The sequence below is a fragment of the Nycticebus coucang genome, chromosome 8, assembly GCF_027406575.1.
Source record: "Nycticebus coucang isolate mNycCou1 chromosome 8, mNycCou1.pri, whole genome shotgun sequence".
Taxonomy (NCBI): Eukaryota; Metazoa; Chordata; class Mammalia; order Primates; family Lorisidae; genus Nycticebus; species Nycticebus coucang.
Genome location: NC_069787.1, coordinates 53,357,963 through 53,375,589, shown reverse-complemented (window position 1 = coordinate 53,375,589; position 17,627 = coordinate 53,357,963). Strand labels below are relative to the sequence as shown.

Below are 17,627 nucleotides of genomic sequence, written 5' to 3'. Positions count from 1 at the left end.
CTGCAGCGGTTTGTCCAACCTCCAAATGGAATGAAAGAATTGCATATCTCAGTTATCAGCACAATGAACTGCCTAAATCAGCATTTACCTTAGTTCCATAAAATACTAATTCTTTACAATGTTAATAATAGGTGTTCTGGGGAGGAAAAAAAAAAGACTTCTTTTCCCGAATGATTCAGAGAAACTTTGGATGAAGGAACATTAAACATTTCTCTTGACTGCAGGACTTCTCAGAGCCTTTAATATGCTAATGTCCATGGTCCATTTGAAGTGAAAGATAAGAGTATATGTTGGTTTCCAAAGGCATTTGACAAATGAAACCCTTTTCTCTTAAAGTATCCCATAGAACTATCACTTTGATAAACATGTTTTAGGAAATGTGAACTTAGATGGTATCAACCCAGTTTTTGTCAAATTAGTCTCTTTTCTATTTTCCCACAGTTCACCATGACCCGAACAGCTGAGGGAAAAAATAGCCCCTATTGACATACTGGCTTATTAAAATAATAGCCTACTTCACAAACAATTATATTTAAAAGCCACATAGCTGCTGCCCTTGAGAAATAAGTCTGCAACCCAGGTGGCTGGATCCTGAGAAGTTCCTGCAGTGTGTATCTTGTGTCCAGACTGTCACAGTTCTAATCCATCTTATACCAAAAAAGTAACCCTTGGTGGATATATTATTATAACCCACTGCTCTAAAGAAAAGAAAACATAATCTGTTAGTGCATACTACAAAAGTCTTCTCAAAAGACCCTGTACCCCAGACAGAAAAAAACAGAGTTCTTAGAACAACCTATTTAAAGCCAGGTGTTGTATTACCAGGATGGGCCCAGGAGCCTGACTGTCCCACGCCTCACACTCCCCCTAGGGGACATCCCTGCTCCTAAGGTGCCCCCTCAGTTTTAGCAGCAGCCTCTCCAACTGGTCCTCTTGGAGGGTTCTTTTAGTTTTTGTTTGTTTTGAGACAGAATCTCAGTCTGCTGCCCTGGGTAGAGAGCCATGGCATCATCATAGCTTTTAACAACTTCAAACTCATAGGCTTGAGCTATCTTTTTGCCTCAGCCTCCTAAGTAGCTGGGACTATAGGTACCCACCATAATGCCTGGCTAGTTTTTCTATTTTTAGTAGAGATGGGGCCTCACTCTTGCTCAGGCTAGTCTCAAACTCCTAAGTCCAAGCAATCCACCCACCTCAGTCTCCCAGTGCTAGGATTATATGCACGAACCACCTCACACAGAAGCTACTTCAAAACCACCACGTACATCTTGGTCTTCATCCCAGACCCCAGAATGTCAGCGTTGAAAGGGGCCAACTTATCTTAACACAAGCCTCTCTTTTGTAGAAGTGAAAACTGAGGCTTAAAGAGAAAAAAAAGTCACTTGCACAATGTCACAGAGTTCATTCGTGACTGAGTCTAGATTAAAACCCAGACCCCCCCAACTACCTATTTGATATCCTCGCCTCTTCCCAACTCAAAAGCTTGGAACCCCAGTGACAAGCTGTGGTGCAGAAGACCTTCTGGAAGCTTCTGTTCTGGTTCATAAGAACCAAGCCCCCAGTTGTAGACAAAACCTCCTTGGTACTGCTTTCAAATGGTCTACTAATCTCAGAGCAGGCAGCAGCCCCATAATGCACGTTCTGGTTTACTTTCAGAAGCTTCTGCAAATCAAATGCTGGGGGAAAGGCACTTTTGGTCACAAGAAAAGATCTTGAGACATTGGAGGGTGAAGCATCTTATTTCACTTATTGTTAAATCCCAGCAGGTAGCACAATGCCAAACACAAAAACAATCCTCAAAAAACCTCAACAGAACTATTTGCTGAACTAAAGGTGCATCTTAACAAACCTTTAAGAAGCACTTAAGCCTAGCTCACTAGCTAAAAGAAAGTTCACCTTCTTCCGCATAAAATCAATAAAGTCTCCTTACCCAAGTTTATGCCACCTAATTTTTCTATCTGTTTTTAGAGTAGCCCCATCTTGACTATTGCTATAGTTACTACAGCCAATGTAAAGCACATAAAGAAACAGTTCCACACAGAGTTTGTGACATGTCAATTACCATCACCACATCTCAACTTCTCATTGAGAGATGGTTGCAAAGACAGTAACAACCTCAATAGATTAAACTATTCAACGTGTGTAGGTAGCAATCTGGCCAACTAGGATTGGTTTCTAACTGCTGCTAGGTGGGCCAGAGTCTAGAGACAGGTGTCTGTGTCTGCCATGGGTGTCAACAGGGAGGATGCAACAGACATGGGGGGGTGTTTGCGGCAGACTTGGTAGTGCACTATACCCTGACACTCCTCAGGTCTAAGGCACTCACTCTCCAGCTGCCAGGGATGTGCCTTCCCTGAAAGCTGCCTTATCCAAGATTACACCCTTCCCCAGGGGTTGTCCACCTCCACTCACTGGTTGATGAAGGGGCACAAGGTCCAGCCCTCTCACCTCAATCAGAGCCAACTCTCTCCAAATGGCTATCCTAGCTCTAGAGCAACTGGTGGGGACTGCGGAGGCCTTTGCTACAAAAACATTACAGTTTGACTTTTCCCTGTGCCCGACCCTGCTTCTTTCCCTTCCTGAGAACATCTCCAAGAAAATTCCTACTTGTTAATCTTAGAGTCTCCATTTCCCAGGGAACTCAACCAAGAAATTGTCTTTGTTCTACTTCATTACTCAATACAAGTGGCAGCCATCACTCTTTGGGTCGACTTTTCTGAGCATTCCACCCTTGTTTTCCATAACAAGAGACTTCCTGAATTTCTTTATGGGTGACATCCCTTTATGAATGAAGAAAAGTGGCAAAGACACAAATAACTTAAACCAATTTTTATTTATCATCTGAAGAATCCTGGTAGGGGTGGATGGAGGAATGAGGGAGGGGGGAGAGGAGAGGCAGTAGGGATGGGTGCACTCCAACTTAATGGGCACAATGTTAGGATGTAGGGCACACCTCTTGGGGGTGGGATACAATTATAAGAGGGGCTTTACTTAACAAATGTGAACAATGTAACCTAATTTTTGTACCTCAATTAACCTGAAACAATAAGAAAACAATAAAATAAAATTTAAATTAGATCCTGTCCAAAAAAAAAAAAAAAAAGAGTCTTACATTCTTTAGTCTATTCTCACAACAATTTTCTCCACCGCCAATTTACCATTTCTTCTTTAGTTACTCTAGTTTGGAATATGTGAGAGAGACATAGGAGATGATGAAACATCCTTAATTTATTTTGAGGGGAAATGCAAAAATCTTAGTTTATTTTGAGGAGTAATTTGATGCTCAATCTGTTATCCAATGCTGAAGGACACAGGCCTGACCTTTGAGCTTGAGGATTTTAACCAGTCAGATTCTACTGAAGGCAGACATACCTCGTGGAACCACAGGGCTGCACAGATGGGCCTGGACAAGGATTTAGAAGGCCTAGCATCTGGTCTTCCCTCTGCCAGTAATTCCCTCCAGCATCACGGACAGGCCATTTGCCTCTGCTGGGCCCTGCGCCCCTCAGCAAAACAAGGAGCTTATATTAAATATAGTCTAAGTTCCTTTCTAGTAAGAAAAACTTACAATGGCTTAACTTCACAGGGTTTTTTTCCAGGCAACATAAATAAGATGCAGAGGGAAATTGTAATAGCAGAGAAGAAATTAAAAGTGTCATAAATTCAAGTTACCAACTTCCCAAAAGTGTATTACAGGAGAGACTATTAAGTGAATAGGAACAGATTTTATAGTTGTATTTTCCTTTTGCAAGATTTCCATCTAAATCATTGCCTATGTCATTGATTGTCATTTCCTTAACTTGGACTGCTTGAATACAAGGCTTAGCAATGTTTTGGACAAGCCATAAGTCAAAGTCAGCATTTTAAAAAATTAACCATGCTCAAGTCTCTGCCTTGGGCAGCAAAGTGCTGAAATACCAGCATCTATTAGAAAGAGGTTATTGATGTCAGGGTGACACACACTGTGATTTGCAGGTGCCCCCCTGACTAACCCTTGGAAGTGATATTGCTGGGTAAACCTAAAGTAATTACCCTGACCGGGGGAGAGCTGGTTTAACTGGACTGGCTCTTTTGATGCCTGTTGAACACGATTGCCACCTAGGGATTACATGTGTCTCGTGTGTATGAATTATTATGTAAATTCACCTTAAAAAAAGTAATAAGATGTGCTGTCCAAATTTGTTTTCTTCCTTCAGTTCCCTTGCCTTCAAAGTGTGGGTTCTTCAGTAACACCTTCATTGTATCCACTTTGATAATTGTACTAGACATACTGTGGATTGAAAAATACGTAGATGCTCCCACGCGCAAGCCTCAAAGGCCCCATTTCTCAGTGGCTTTAAAAGCATGATTTATGGTTCAGAATCTTTTGCCTTCTGAGGAAGTATTTTTTTTGGTGTACAACAGTGGGGCCTTAGTCTGTTGTTCACTGGAAGAACTATGAAGCTGTGGTCCCTCCTCAAAACCTGGCCTTTCAGGAGACCCATGATTGCAGATGAGGTACTAAACAGCTGTCTGAGTCTCAGTTTCCCCATCTACAAGTTGATGATAGACAAACTTGTCTATCAAGGTCAACAGGAGTGCAGCCTGCAGATCTCCCTGTGAAAGCACTTTATAAGGCACCCAGGGCTTTGGTTTAGGTGGGCTGCTGTCTTATTATTGACAAAACTGATCATCAGCAGGGTATTTTTTGAGACAGAGTCTCACTCTGTCACACTGGGTAGAGTGCATTATAGCTCACAGCAACCTCAAACTCTGGGGCTTCAGCCTCCCAAGTAGCTGGGACTACAGGTGCCTGCCATAATGCGTGGCTATTTTGTTGTTGTTGTTGTTGTTGTTACTGTTGTTTAGGAGGCCCAGGCTGGGTTCAAATCTACCAGCCCCAGTGTATGTGGCCAGGGCCCTAACCACTGAGCTATGGGCTCCGAGCCATCAGCAGGGGCTTAAATAAACATATAAGAATGGCGTCTTCAGTTTACAGCTCCAGCCTCATCTCAAAATAAGCCTAGAAGTTGGAGTTCGGGATAAACAGAGGCAAGACTGACTCTTCAAATCCAGCCCTCCTCCTCCCCCCCGAAAGCTGAGCATACCCTGTCCTTTAGGAGAGAATCTGTGTCTGTTTCTATTTTTCAGTGGAGCACAAGGAGGATGGACACTGCCTTTCCCTTACGGATTTATATTTCAGGGATCGAAAGGCACAAAAGAGGATAACATCTAAAAAATAGTCTAATCTTCCTTACTAACTCCCCTCAAAAAAAAGAGATAACTATATTATTCTAGCAAGATTCCTTCTTCCAGCCACCCTTCCAAGCCTTGTCATTTCAGACACAACCCCCATAATAACAATGATTTCATTTGCCAAATATGTTGCATTTCATTCTGCAGGATCTTCAGCCTTTGGCAAATAAACATTCACTTTGCCGAAGACTGTCGAAGAGCCACTAATGGAGTGAAACCTGAAAACCCTTCAGAAAAGAGTAATGAACCCCACTCTGTCTCCCGGGGGTAATTTAGTAGGTAGATTAGGCAACACTTGATTAAGGGTAAACCTCTCTTTTCTATAGAAATATATCGTGTTTGTACAGAGGGGCTGGATGAAGTGGAGGATTATGTCACAAATCCACAGGAAAAAGCAGAAGACATTTCTCAGAGGAAATATGCAAGTTACTGCACATTTGGAAAAACAAGTCATACTTTATTGGGAGGAAAGGAGAAAAACTCCACATACAACAGTTTTATTTACACAATTTCACTTGGCTTTTTGGAATATTTCTAACAAATAGGTAGTTCCCAAATACATCACACAGGATGCCTGCCACCCCTGACAGTCTATCAGTTACTACAAAGAGTAACAACTTCAACTCAAAGCTACCAAAAATTGATTGTCAAATAAGATTTTCCAAGATTGCCTATAGGGACCTGCTACAACAAAAGTCATTTTTGGCTCATGGGGATCACCATGTAAAAGAAAAACAAATGTCAAAATAAATCCCTGAGGAAAGAAAGCGCTTCTGTGCTGACCCTCAGCCCTGCTTGCCAGTGTTGACTGTCCTATGCAGACTAACAAACACTTGACTATCTCTCTTCGTCTGACACCACGAACACAGCCTGGAAGAGGTGGATGAGGCTCAGTCCACATATCAATCATGTGATGGGATTTATTCATAATTTAATGTAACTTCCCAATCTCTAACCCTTCAGGGTAGAAAACTACAAAGAAATAAAACACCTCGGGGCGGCGCCTGTGGCTCAGTGAGCAGGGCGCCGGCCCCATATACCGAGGGTGGTGGGTTCAAACCCAGCCCCGGCCAAACTGCAACAAAAAAATAGCCGGGCACTGTGGCGGGCACCTGTAGTCTCAGCTACTCGGGAGGCTGAGGCAGGAGAATCGCCTAAGCCCAGGAGTTGCAGGTTGCTGTGAGCTGTGTGACGCCACGGCACTCTACCAAGGGCAATAAAATGAAACTCTGTCTCTACAAAAAAAAAAAAAAGAAAGAAAGAAAACACCTCACTGTGTTTTAAAAAAAAAATCATAATGTTAAAACCTAATGAAATTTTGAACAAATGTGGATTTTCTTTTAAACCTGTAGTAGACCTTTCTCATCTTTCCATATGTTGAAAATGATGGCTAAATAGAGCCTCCCTAAATCACTCTACGCCATACCTACCAAACAGGCATGAAAAACTAGGAACTAAGTAAACGTGTTTTGACAATGATAAATCTCTTAACTCTGCTGGTCAGGTTTCTTCTAATGGCAGTACTTAGGTAAGTGTACCATAACACACGAACATAGATCACAGTTAGAGTAACAATTTTAAGCTCAGGGAATTGAAAAAGAACTGAACTTAACTCAGTGACTTGGAGAGTTGAACATACAGATATGAGGCCTAAAAATTGCTGCTTAAGATATATTCATCCCTCTGCAAAGAAACAACATAGCCAACCTTGTTGGGATCTTCATAATGAACTATATGTTTTGCTGAAAGCTATGCATTTTTGAGGTTTATGTTGTTTGTTACACTTCCCCTGTTAGGTGATTCCAAATCTAAGTGGAGGAGCGAAGTAAAGGAAGTCCCTGGGGAAAAAGATATGGATGGACAGGGTTGCACAAATTGAAAAATAAAATTGTCTTTCTAGCTTCTTTTTTAAAAAAACTCTATTAAAAGGACAAGAATAAATGGGAACATTCATTTGCTTTTTAAACTGATCGCGCTTGGGTTTAACCACGGGCAGAGAAGAAACTTTACAGTTCCCTGGGAACCTATAATTTGGAAACGGAAGCACACAAGAACAGACTTTCGTTTTCAGGCAATAAATTGAAGAGAATTCTGCAGACATACAACAGAAAAGGAGTGTAAAATATTGGCTTGTGCATTTCTTAGAATGTTAGCTCATTAACTCGATAAACTACATGGAAAAATGCAGCCAAAATCTACAAAGATGTCTACTGGGGTTTCAAATTGGTATATTTACTCAGCAAGAAATAGCTAGAGGTTGAACAAAAAATGCATCCCATTCTGCTAATGAAGATTAGTGTGAATCTCCGGAAACACACCTTGTTGGAAATCTCCATGTGGGCTCTGACGGGACACACAGAAGCCCAAAGCCCCAAGGCCAGACATAAATATCATGCTCCATAATCTGTGTCCTGGGGAAAAGCTCTACAGAAGTAACAAGAAAATCACCCTCTTTCACATGCACCTTTCACACTCAACTCAACATTAGCTTGAAAAATGTTTTCATTTTCCTCCTGATTGCCCACAATGTTTTTTAACGCTTTACTGGAAACTTGGATTTGCTGGTGTGTGTTCTATGTCTGTATTACTCATCAGCGTAAAATAGTTGCAAAGGATATGTCGGGCGATAGTCCCAAAGGGCACTGTCTTCTATGATTAAAAGCTCATTATCAGTCTCTCTAGGAGAAAACTCTAGGAACTGAAGTCTACATAGGGCAGGTACCATGCTAGGCTCTTTCACAAACCTTATATTACTTATCCACTCAGGGAGGTGGAAATTATAATTCCCATTGACAGATGAAAAAGGGTAAGGATAAGAAAGAGTCTCTGCCTTACTCTATCAAGGCCCTGAGCTAGAAGGCCCTGACCAGTATTTAAACACTGGTCAGTTTCATCTCCTTAATTCTATATTCTTCCCTTCCTGTTCCCCTTGCCAATGTTAAAAAAAAAAATTATTTAAGAAGTTAAATCAAAAACACTCCCTATTCCTATAGAGAGTAGGTAATTTCCTCTGAGAAGCAACAATTCAAGATATTTTTACACCAAAAAAGGACTCAGGACAAATATTAGACTGCCACCTCCTTTTGATGGGTCAATTTGAGTAAAATAGGGTGCATTCTTATTCACTTTGTTTATACTGTAACAAAGAGTAGGAGTGCCAGGCTTTGCAACAGAGGGTACAAACTAATGGTCAATTCATGTGAGATCCATAGAGTGTTTAGAAAATTGAACCAACTTTCTAAAACTCATAGATTTCACACAAAAATTCAAATTTTATGACTTAGACAATCACTGGGCCCCATAACCCTAAGGCCACCTTTATAGCAATGTTCAATGGAATCTTAAGTGGTCCCTATTCCCTTAGATGAGGCAGGGCCTCCTTCCTGAGTTCCCTTCAGCTCCCACCCCCACTCTCAATGAACCACAGCCAAAATTTTTCATTATGCTTATGCTGTTATTTTTGTTATAATAGAAAAATATTTCCCAAGCCTTGTCTCTTTTGAGGAATTGAGTGACTGGCCTCAATTCCTCACCTCTCCTTCTATCTGCCCCTTGACAATGTTCTCTTCATGCGTAAAGTGTACATTTCTGACCTCAGCCAGGTGCTTTGCTTTGGACAATGAAAGAGGGTAGACATCACAGTGTCAGTGCAAGATGAGCTGAGTTTGGGGGTTATTTGTTGTTACACAGCATTACTATGGCAATTGCTAACTAATATATCTGTACCAAAAATAAAAATAAAAAGCAAAAAGAAACAGACATCATCATTTTTCTTACATACAAACTTGTTTCTTAATTAATAGTCTAGACCAGCAGTTCTCTACCTGTGGGTCACGACCCACAGGAATTGTATTAAAGGGCTGCAGCATTAGGAAGGTTGAGAACCACTGGTCTAGACCCTGAAAACATTTGAGTTTGCAATTGCTGTCAGGAAACTACAAACTCAGGAAGTTCAGATTTGTGAAATGTTTTATACCATGACTATGTATCTAGGTTTGACGGAGGTGGCCCAGGTTTTACCTATGGCCCTTGTCATCCTTGTTTGAACAATGGCTACTCTATCTGCATTCAACTTCACCTCTGATTTTCATACCAATTAGTTGAATCTCTTCAAGTTCTCCTTTGAAGGCTGATCCAACAGCTATTACTGTTGCAGGCAATACTCCATCTGATCTTTCTCTGGAAGTAATAGCTAACTGGTTGATTAAAATCATGAAGCCAGGATATCTAATCATTGCCAAACACTTGTGTAGAATAAATCAAATTTAGCAGGTGTCAAACCCACAACTGCCAACCAACCAACTAAAACAAGCCCTAACTGACTGACACTTGTAGAGTTTAACAGACTACCAGGACATGTTTAAAACAACAGCAATATTAAAAAATCAAGCGCTTCCAGAAAGCTCCGTTTTCAGAAGGCAGTAAATACTATATACATCTGCGCACATCTGCTTAACAATCCAGGAAAGTGGGAGTTTCATTCTCTATTAACCTTAACCAGAGACATTTTCATCAAAATTAATCGTGATTACCTTTTATTGCATTTCAAATGCTGTCCTTTATTTGGGGTGGTCAAGAATGCAACTAAGCAATTCCAGACCATGCTATCTTTTATGAATAGGCCTGCGAGGTAGTTATCAAGGCCCTCATGAAAATATTGCTACACAAAAGGTCATGGGCCAAAACAAGACATTAATTTCCATAACTAGTTGTGTCCTTAGAAAAGAAGTTACTATACAAAGGCAAAAACTTTAATGTTCAATGTATATCAGAGTAGAACCATATAAATATCTGTGCATATAATAGACAACTCTTTTTAAAATGTTTCTTTTACCTTTCCTTTGTTATTATAACAATAGTTAATCACTAACACTTATTTTGAGCATGGTCCATGTGAAGAACAATTCCAATTCTTTGAATGAGTTGACTCTTTAACCCTCATAACAACTCTGGAGTAGATGCAATTACTATTCCTCTTTTACAGATGAGAAAACTGAGGCTCAAAGAGGTTAAGTAACCTTTCTATAGACATTCAGTGAATTTTGAAGCTTGGAATAAAACCCAGGGATTCAAGCTCTAGAGTCGCTTAAAGATGACAACACTTGTCTCACTGAAAAATGCTACTATTATCAATTGGTGCTTATGTTTTGTACCCTGGCTATACCTGGCTCTTTCCAACCTCTCTAGTTTTTCTGGCAGTTCTTTTGCCTGGAGAGCCTTCACTACTGCCACGTCTCTGCCCGATCTACAAAGACCCTCTGCCACCCACAGTTTTCTTCCCTTCCTGATTCTTCAGAACTCTCAACATCTCAAATTAATCAACAAAAAAATGAGCCAACAATCCTATATATCACTGGGCAAAAGACATTAATAGAAGCTTATCTAAGGAAGACAGATGGCTAACAACATGAAAAAATGCTCATCATCCCTAATCATCAGAATGCAAATCAAAACTACCCTGAGATATCACCTAACCCCAGTGAGAATGGCCCACATCACAAAGTCTCAAAACTGCAGATGCTGGCATGGATGTGGAGAGAAGGGAACACTTTTCCACTCCCATTTGATATTGCAATCCCATTACTGGGCATCTACCCAGAAGGAAAAAATATCCTTTTACCTTAAGGACACCTGCACTAGACTGTTTATCGCAGCTCAATTTACAATCACCAAAATGTGGAAACAGCCAAATGCCCATCAACCCAGGAATGGATTAATAAGCTATAGTATATGTACACCATGGAATACTCTTCAGCCACTAAAAAAGATGGGGACTTTATATCTTTTGTATTAACCTGGATTAAATTGGAATACATTCTTCTTAGTAAAGCATCACAAGAACGGAGAATCAAGAATCCAATGTACTCAATTCTAATATGAAAGCAATAGATGAACTAATACAAGAGGGGCATGGAGGAATAAGAAAGTGGGGAGAGGGGAGGAGGGTGGAGGATGCCAGGTCATGGTGTATGGCTCATCTCTTGGGATGGAACACAATTTTAAGAGGGACTTTACCTAACAAATAAATCAGTGTAACCTTCTTCACTCTCAATGAATCCCAAACAATAAAATAAATAAATTAATTAATAAAAATATTCGTATCTAGGTTTAAGTCCTGGCTCTGTCACCACTGGGCAAGCTATTCCATTTCTCAGGGCCTCCTTTAGCTCATCTATTAAATGGGATAACATTAGTTAATAGACCCCATATGAGGGTTGTAGTGGATCTCTAGAGTTTTATTTGCCCAGAACCCCTGCCAGTAACAGAACTCATTTCATTCTTGTGGAAAGTTACCTGTCCTCTCTCATAGCCCACTGGATTTGTGTAAGGCCAGCTTCTTTCTTCTACGTTCCAGATAACCATATAACCTAACTCTAGCCTGGCCGATTTGTACATTTATCCTTGAACTTTTGCTAGAACTACTAAATAAGAGCCATTCTCCACTCGCTGGGGTGACTGTACTCTTAGGACATAGTCTGGTTGCTGGTGGCCTTCCCTCATGGATAGGCTTCCTGAGAATCAAGGCAACAAAGAGCAAAATGATCCTGCAGAAGGGTGGCAGTAGATTCCCCAGGCCGCCACTGCTGGAATATCTGAATCCAGTCAGGTCAAAACTCCACCCCATGCCTCTCCAGTAAATTTAGCTAACTGATTTCTTTGTTCTTATTTCAATTAAGTTGTGTTGCTGTCCTTTGCACTTAAATGTCCTCACTAACCTGACTAAGAGATAAACAAAATAACAGCTGCTGTAAAGTATGTAGCATTAGCTGGGTGTGATGGTACATGCCTGTAGTCCCAGCTACTCTGGAGACTGAGGCAGGAGGATTGCTTGAGCCCAGGAGTTTCAGATCAGCCTGGGCAATGTAATAAGACTCCATCTCCACAACAAAGAAAAATACATTTGACAGTACCCAGCACAGTGAAACATTCAATAAACGAGCCCTACCCCTGTTACTATTCCTCATGAGTTTCTTCATGGTAGGAAGAGCTGGAGTCAGGTCTATTTCCACCCTCTATGAGGGTGTCACTTCACAACTTTTCTGAGGCCCTAGTTTTACCACAGGTAAAACTACCAACATTGTTGTAAGAAATAAATGAGAACATGTGTCTGGCAAGACAGTAAATTGTTACGCGAATTTTACTTCTTATTATCTCAGTCTTTAGGCTTCAATATAACATCTGTGATGAACGGGAAAAGTTCACACCCAGAACTCTGGGAGGTGATTTGCCAACAGCACTGAGGAAGATGTGGACTCAAATAAGTTACGAATCCATGCTAAGGTGGGACCAAAACTTCATATAGAACCTGACCCTAGGATTGTGCTACTCAGTCAACACTCTAAGTCAAGCATCAATGTAGAGAGGGCTTGAGTGGTACCAGAAGGCAGGTCCAGAACACAGAGAAAAAAAAAAACAAAAAAACTCATATCAGCTACTCACTCCCTTGTGACACGTTCTACACAAAGTATTTTCTTATATTTCCTAGTCTGGAATAACTATTTATTTCTCTTTGGCCAATTAAAAAGATGAAGTATGAGTACAGATTGGAATTATCTAACTTCTTCTATCTCCAAGGAGGAAACCTAATATATAACTGGAGAAAGACACTAATTAATAAGCAAAATTTCACATGAACTCCAGCCAACTTGAACTGCTCTGTCCAAAGGCACACTGGAATAAATAAAGGAACTTGAAAGCAAATGCTCTTTTTTTAGCATGAATGCTTTATTGAACACATGGGGAGAGCTCCTTGACCAAAAATAAGGATAGTTAATGAGGAAAAACTGGCGTTTTTAGTCAGTTGGTAGATAGAGATATCAGTGGAGAGATAGCTCTATTCATAAAGACAGAATAATGATCTGTCTCAGAGCCTCAGAGTCTCAAATAAAACAAAACCAGTTTTGTAAACCGTCTGAGATGCACCCTTTTCCAAATACCTTCTGTGATAATACACACACATTCCTGTTCTACCAACCCCCAAACAAGCTATGTATAAATTAAAAAAGAAGACATTTCTATGTCTTAAACTTCTTGCCAACTCCATCAATGCAGCCCTTACCTTTGAAAATGAGATTCAGGAGCCCAGGGAGTCTGTGCAGCATTTCGAGGCTCCACTGTAATCAACTTTCCTCAGGCATCATTTTGAAAATGACACTCCACACTCAGAAAGACCTATGGCATTCCCTGGGAGTATATAATTAGCACTAGACTCAGGCAAGTCCACCATTTTTGCACATTTTTCCTGCACCAATGGCTACATTTCTGAGACAGTCGATCTCCAAATATTTATAGATTAAGGAAAAGCCTGGGCTCACCTGCAGATGCTGTGAGTTGTCAGCCATGCTATCTTCCCGCCTGCGGACTTCTTCCAATAACTGAGCATTCTTCTTCTTTTCCAACTGTTGATTGTGCTTAAGGTTGGCCACCTTCTTATTCTGATCCTTCATATGCCTGAGAAAAGTCAGCACAACTTGGTTACATTCAACCACTGGAAGACCATATCTCATCACAGTAGACTCTGGAAGTACTAAGCAGAGAATATCTGGATGAGCTCAGGAAACAGCTGAAACCCCAGAATATTCCATTCATTCAACTACAAATATGTCTGAACATCCACTTAATGCCAGGTGGACCAGGGCTGCAGTGATAGATGAGACAGGTTTAGTCTTTACCCTCATGGAGCTTAGAGTCCTGGGAGCAAGACAGACAAGCACCGAGGAGACTCAACTTGGGTTTACTAACGCTGCAGCAAACAAACAACATGCCAGGAGAGATGGCGATGTGCACAGATGGACAGATGGGGGGTGGAAGGAGATGTCGCCAAGGAGGGCCTTCCCAAGATGGCGAGACTGTGGTTGAGAATAGAAGAAGCCAACCAAGAGAAACACCAGTAGAGGAGCTCCCCAAGGAGAGGAGATAATACTGTCACCCCTGAGGTGGAAAGAAGGAACTGGATAGCTGCAGGGAGGCTAGCCCAGGGTGGGGGACGGAGTGGAGGAGACGATGGGACTGCACAGGTGGGTGGGGCCTAGGCATGCAGGGCCTGTGGTTGGTGGTGGAGTCTTTATTTTCTTCTAAGTGGTTGCTGTTCTAATTATTATTATTCTTTTGGATCATGTTCTTATTCTGAGATCATAATCCATTACTTTGATTTTAAAACAACAATGACAAGGCTCCAATCAAATACGTTGTCATCACTTAGCTCAAACAGAATAACAGTTTGGCTAATCATAATGTTAAACAAAGCTCTGGGGCTTGCAGTAAAAGTTCTTAATGAATCTATAGAATGTCAAAGTGCAAAATCATAAAGTGATCAAGCGGGTAAAAGACTAAGGATAAAGAACGGGTTAAGAAAAAAGAAAACCAGGAGTTACAAGCTGAATGTGGACTACTTTACCAGCAGCGTTTAGCAAAACATTCCACAGATTTAGGCAGCCATGTCCACGGCAGCTGTTATAAATCTAATCCAACATGGGAGGAGGTGGGAGGGCAGCGCCGAGGGCCAGGGCCAGTGACCAAAGGAGGACGGCAGAGGGACAGAATCATGTGGGGTCCCTTGTAATCCCTTCACCCCCCTCTCCTCAGCATTGCTACATCGGCCGTTACTGAGCCCTGGCACCCAAAACAGGCATATTGAGAATCACTGCTCTTCCGAAAATATAAACAAGATAAGAACTAGATGATATACAGCACACGTGTCAAATTGAAACAATAAAAATCAAATGAAAGACACTCCCCACAGAAAGTCTCATTTCGAGTCCTCATACAATCAGGTACTCCCCCACTCTCTCCCACACCAGGCCAATAATGTTTAAGAGGCTTGTTTATTTAGTCAAATGAAATTAGGAATCCTGCTAATAAAAATATTCCACGCCTGTTGTCCCAGCTACTCAGGAGGCTGAACCAGGAGGATCACTTGAGCCCAGGAGTTCAAGTCAAGCCTGGATAAATAATGATATACTACCTCTAAAAAACAACAACAAAAAAAAATTCTGAACATTTTGGCTTCTTATGAATACTTACAATACCAACTGAAGCAGTGACTTAAACATACTTGGTGGCCCTTATCAGTAGGATATAGGTAAAACAGAATAACTATTTCCTGATCATTATTCAGATTGCATGAGTTTTATCTGGCAAGTCCCCATTTTTACCAGCTACCGAAATATACACATAGGAAGCCACCAGGTCAAGCCTACATGCTAATCACCTTTGAGAAAATTATCTTTTGATTAGCGTAAAGATGTTAAAAACAACCTCTTGCTTTCTAATTGAATGAGTATATAGAATTTCCGAAGTTTGTACTAACCTGGGGCAAGCACGTTTTTCAATTCCTTGGGAAAAGAGGCCAGTGCCAGTAACAGGATGTGATGGAAAGGTCAGTATGATTAGTGTGATTGTTTAATTAGAGGACACTTTTATAAAGAAATACTTTTTATGACTTGAAAGCATACCATTAAGTAAGGCCAACTGCTGAACCTTCCCCCCCATCACCACCAAGTACCAGTGATAAATAAAATAGATTATCCTTATAAACATCATTTGCATACTGAAAGAACTCCCACAAAGTTCTCAGAACAGTCTAAACATATAGACCTTACTTTCAAGGATATCGCAATGTTTTTCTCAATCCAAAAGAAAAAATAAATTCCAAGTCCATGTCTCCAAACCCAGTTAAGCATGAGTGGCTAAGAAAAACGGGCAACTGAAATTCTGACACTGTGATGGAAGTCTATCTCCAGCATTCTCCATCCCTTCCTTCAAACACTCCCCTCTGTAAGACACTGGTGGTTGAAACATAGGAGTGGGCTGTGAATGGCACTGCTTAGAATTTGGGTCAATCACATCAGCTCAGAGCAAGGTGATGAGACCCACCTCGTTGTCCTTGTACATGAAAACATAAATAGTATAGATGAAGTGTGCGCACTCCCTGTAGTACCGCCGTGGTTTTCAAAGATGTTTCTAGCAGTCAAAGCCTTTCTTCTAATAAAAAATGTACTTGAAAGAAAAAGGAAAAGTCAAAAGTCATCACAGTAGACTCTGGAAGTCTTGACTTTTACTGACAGTCAAAAAGGAAAACAAGAAATGTTCTGCAGAGGTAGGAAAGAGGCAAAGTGGGATGGGGATGAGTGGGCAGTGCCTGAGCTACAAGATAAGCCCTCTCAGGTATCCCTCAGGGAAGATTAGGCTAATCTGAAGCACTGAGTAAAATGGCAATTGATGAGGGAGGCAGAGAGAGAAGTCACGGAATTTAAAAGTACTAGATACCTTGGATAAGGAAAAATGCCCTCACAGATGCCCAGTGAAAAAATGACCACAGTGATTTTTGCTAGTAAAGCATTTCCAACAATGAAATCTGTAAGTGACCTTTCAGTCTCTGCATCTTCTCCCATCTGCAGAAGTCAGGACCGAACGAGTCAGCATAGCCGCCAACTGCCTCCAAAACCCAGATGATAGGGCCCCTGGGGTTCCAGATTGCACCATCTTCTTGCTATCCTGCCCCAAAAGAAAGTATCACTCTTTTCCAAACTTCCACCTGCTCAGCAACTTGCACAGTTTCAAGGCTCTGCCAGAGACTGACCTGATCCACATGCTCAAGAAAGAAGTTTCTTTGGAGTGAATTCTTTCTCCAAGAAAATGGTATTAAATATATCCAAGATGCAGATTTTTAAAATACATGAACAATGACAAGGGAAAAGTTATTTGGAAAATACAATAGTAAGGTTACTTTTCAATGTTCAACTTAAATTGACCAGTTTAAAACAGTTTCAGAAAGCAAGTCATGTCCTTTTTCAAAATTCAGCCATCATTAAGGGACGTAGATGAAATTAGAAATTCTCAGCAAATGTCAAGGTCAATAATGGCAACCGTATTAAAGATGAGTGTCAGAGAGAACAGAATCGTAATATTTTCATTAGAATAGTCTGTCAAATTCAAATTAGGATGCGTCCTCTAACTTACTATGTAGTGATAGTATGTCAGCCTTGGAAACACAGACGGGAGGACAGGACAAGAGATGCATGCTTCCTTCTGAAGGGCATGTGTACATTTATAAAATAGAGAGAGAGAGAAAACTAAAATGCTATTGTTTTAATCATCTACTCTCAAAAACTTTAATAAAAGATTGATACTACTCATTATTGAGAGGATGCAGGGAGACAGACCTCTGATATGTGGCCACAAGAAGTGTCATTGACAAAAGCATTTTTGGAAATTAATTTGGCGGTATCCACCCAAGTGAGCAAGTTCTTCTCCTAGGAAAGGAGCCTACAAAAATGTTTGCACACATCCACAATACGTATGTACAAGCATTTTTTTTTTTTTTGTAGAGACAGAGTTTCTCTTTATTGCCCTCGGTAGAGTGCCGTGGCGTCACACGGCTCACAGCAACC

The 17,627-nt window shown here is 40.9% G+C and overlaps 1 protein-coding gene across 7 annotated transcripts in view; it reads right to left on the bottom strand.

Moving 5' to 3' along the window:
• ERC2 (ELKS/RAB6-interacting/CAST family member 2) overlaps window positions 1-17,627 on the bottom strand; it is a 1,052,138-nt gene that overhangs the window by 432,611 nt on the left and 601,900 nt on the right. For all 7 annotated transcript variants that reach the window (XR_008381889.1, XM_053600429.1, XM_053600428.1 and 4 more), the window contains one exon: window positions 13,551-13,686. Coding sequence is in view for 6 of the 7 variants with exons in the window: in XM_053600429.1 (XP_053456404.1) it covers window positions 13,551-13,686 (136 nt within the window). In the remaining variant the exon portion in view is untranslated. The remainder of the gene's footprint in view (window positions 1-13,550; window positions 13,687-17,627) is intronic.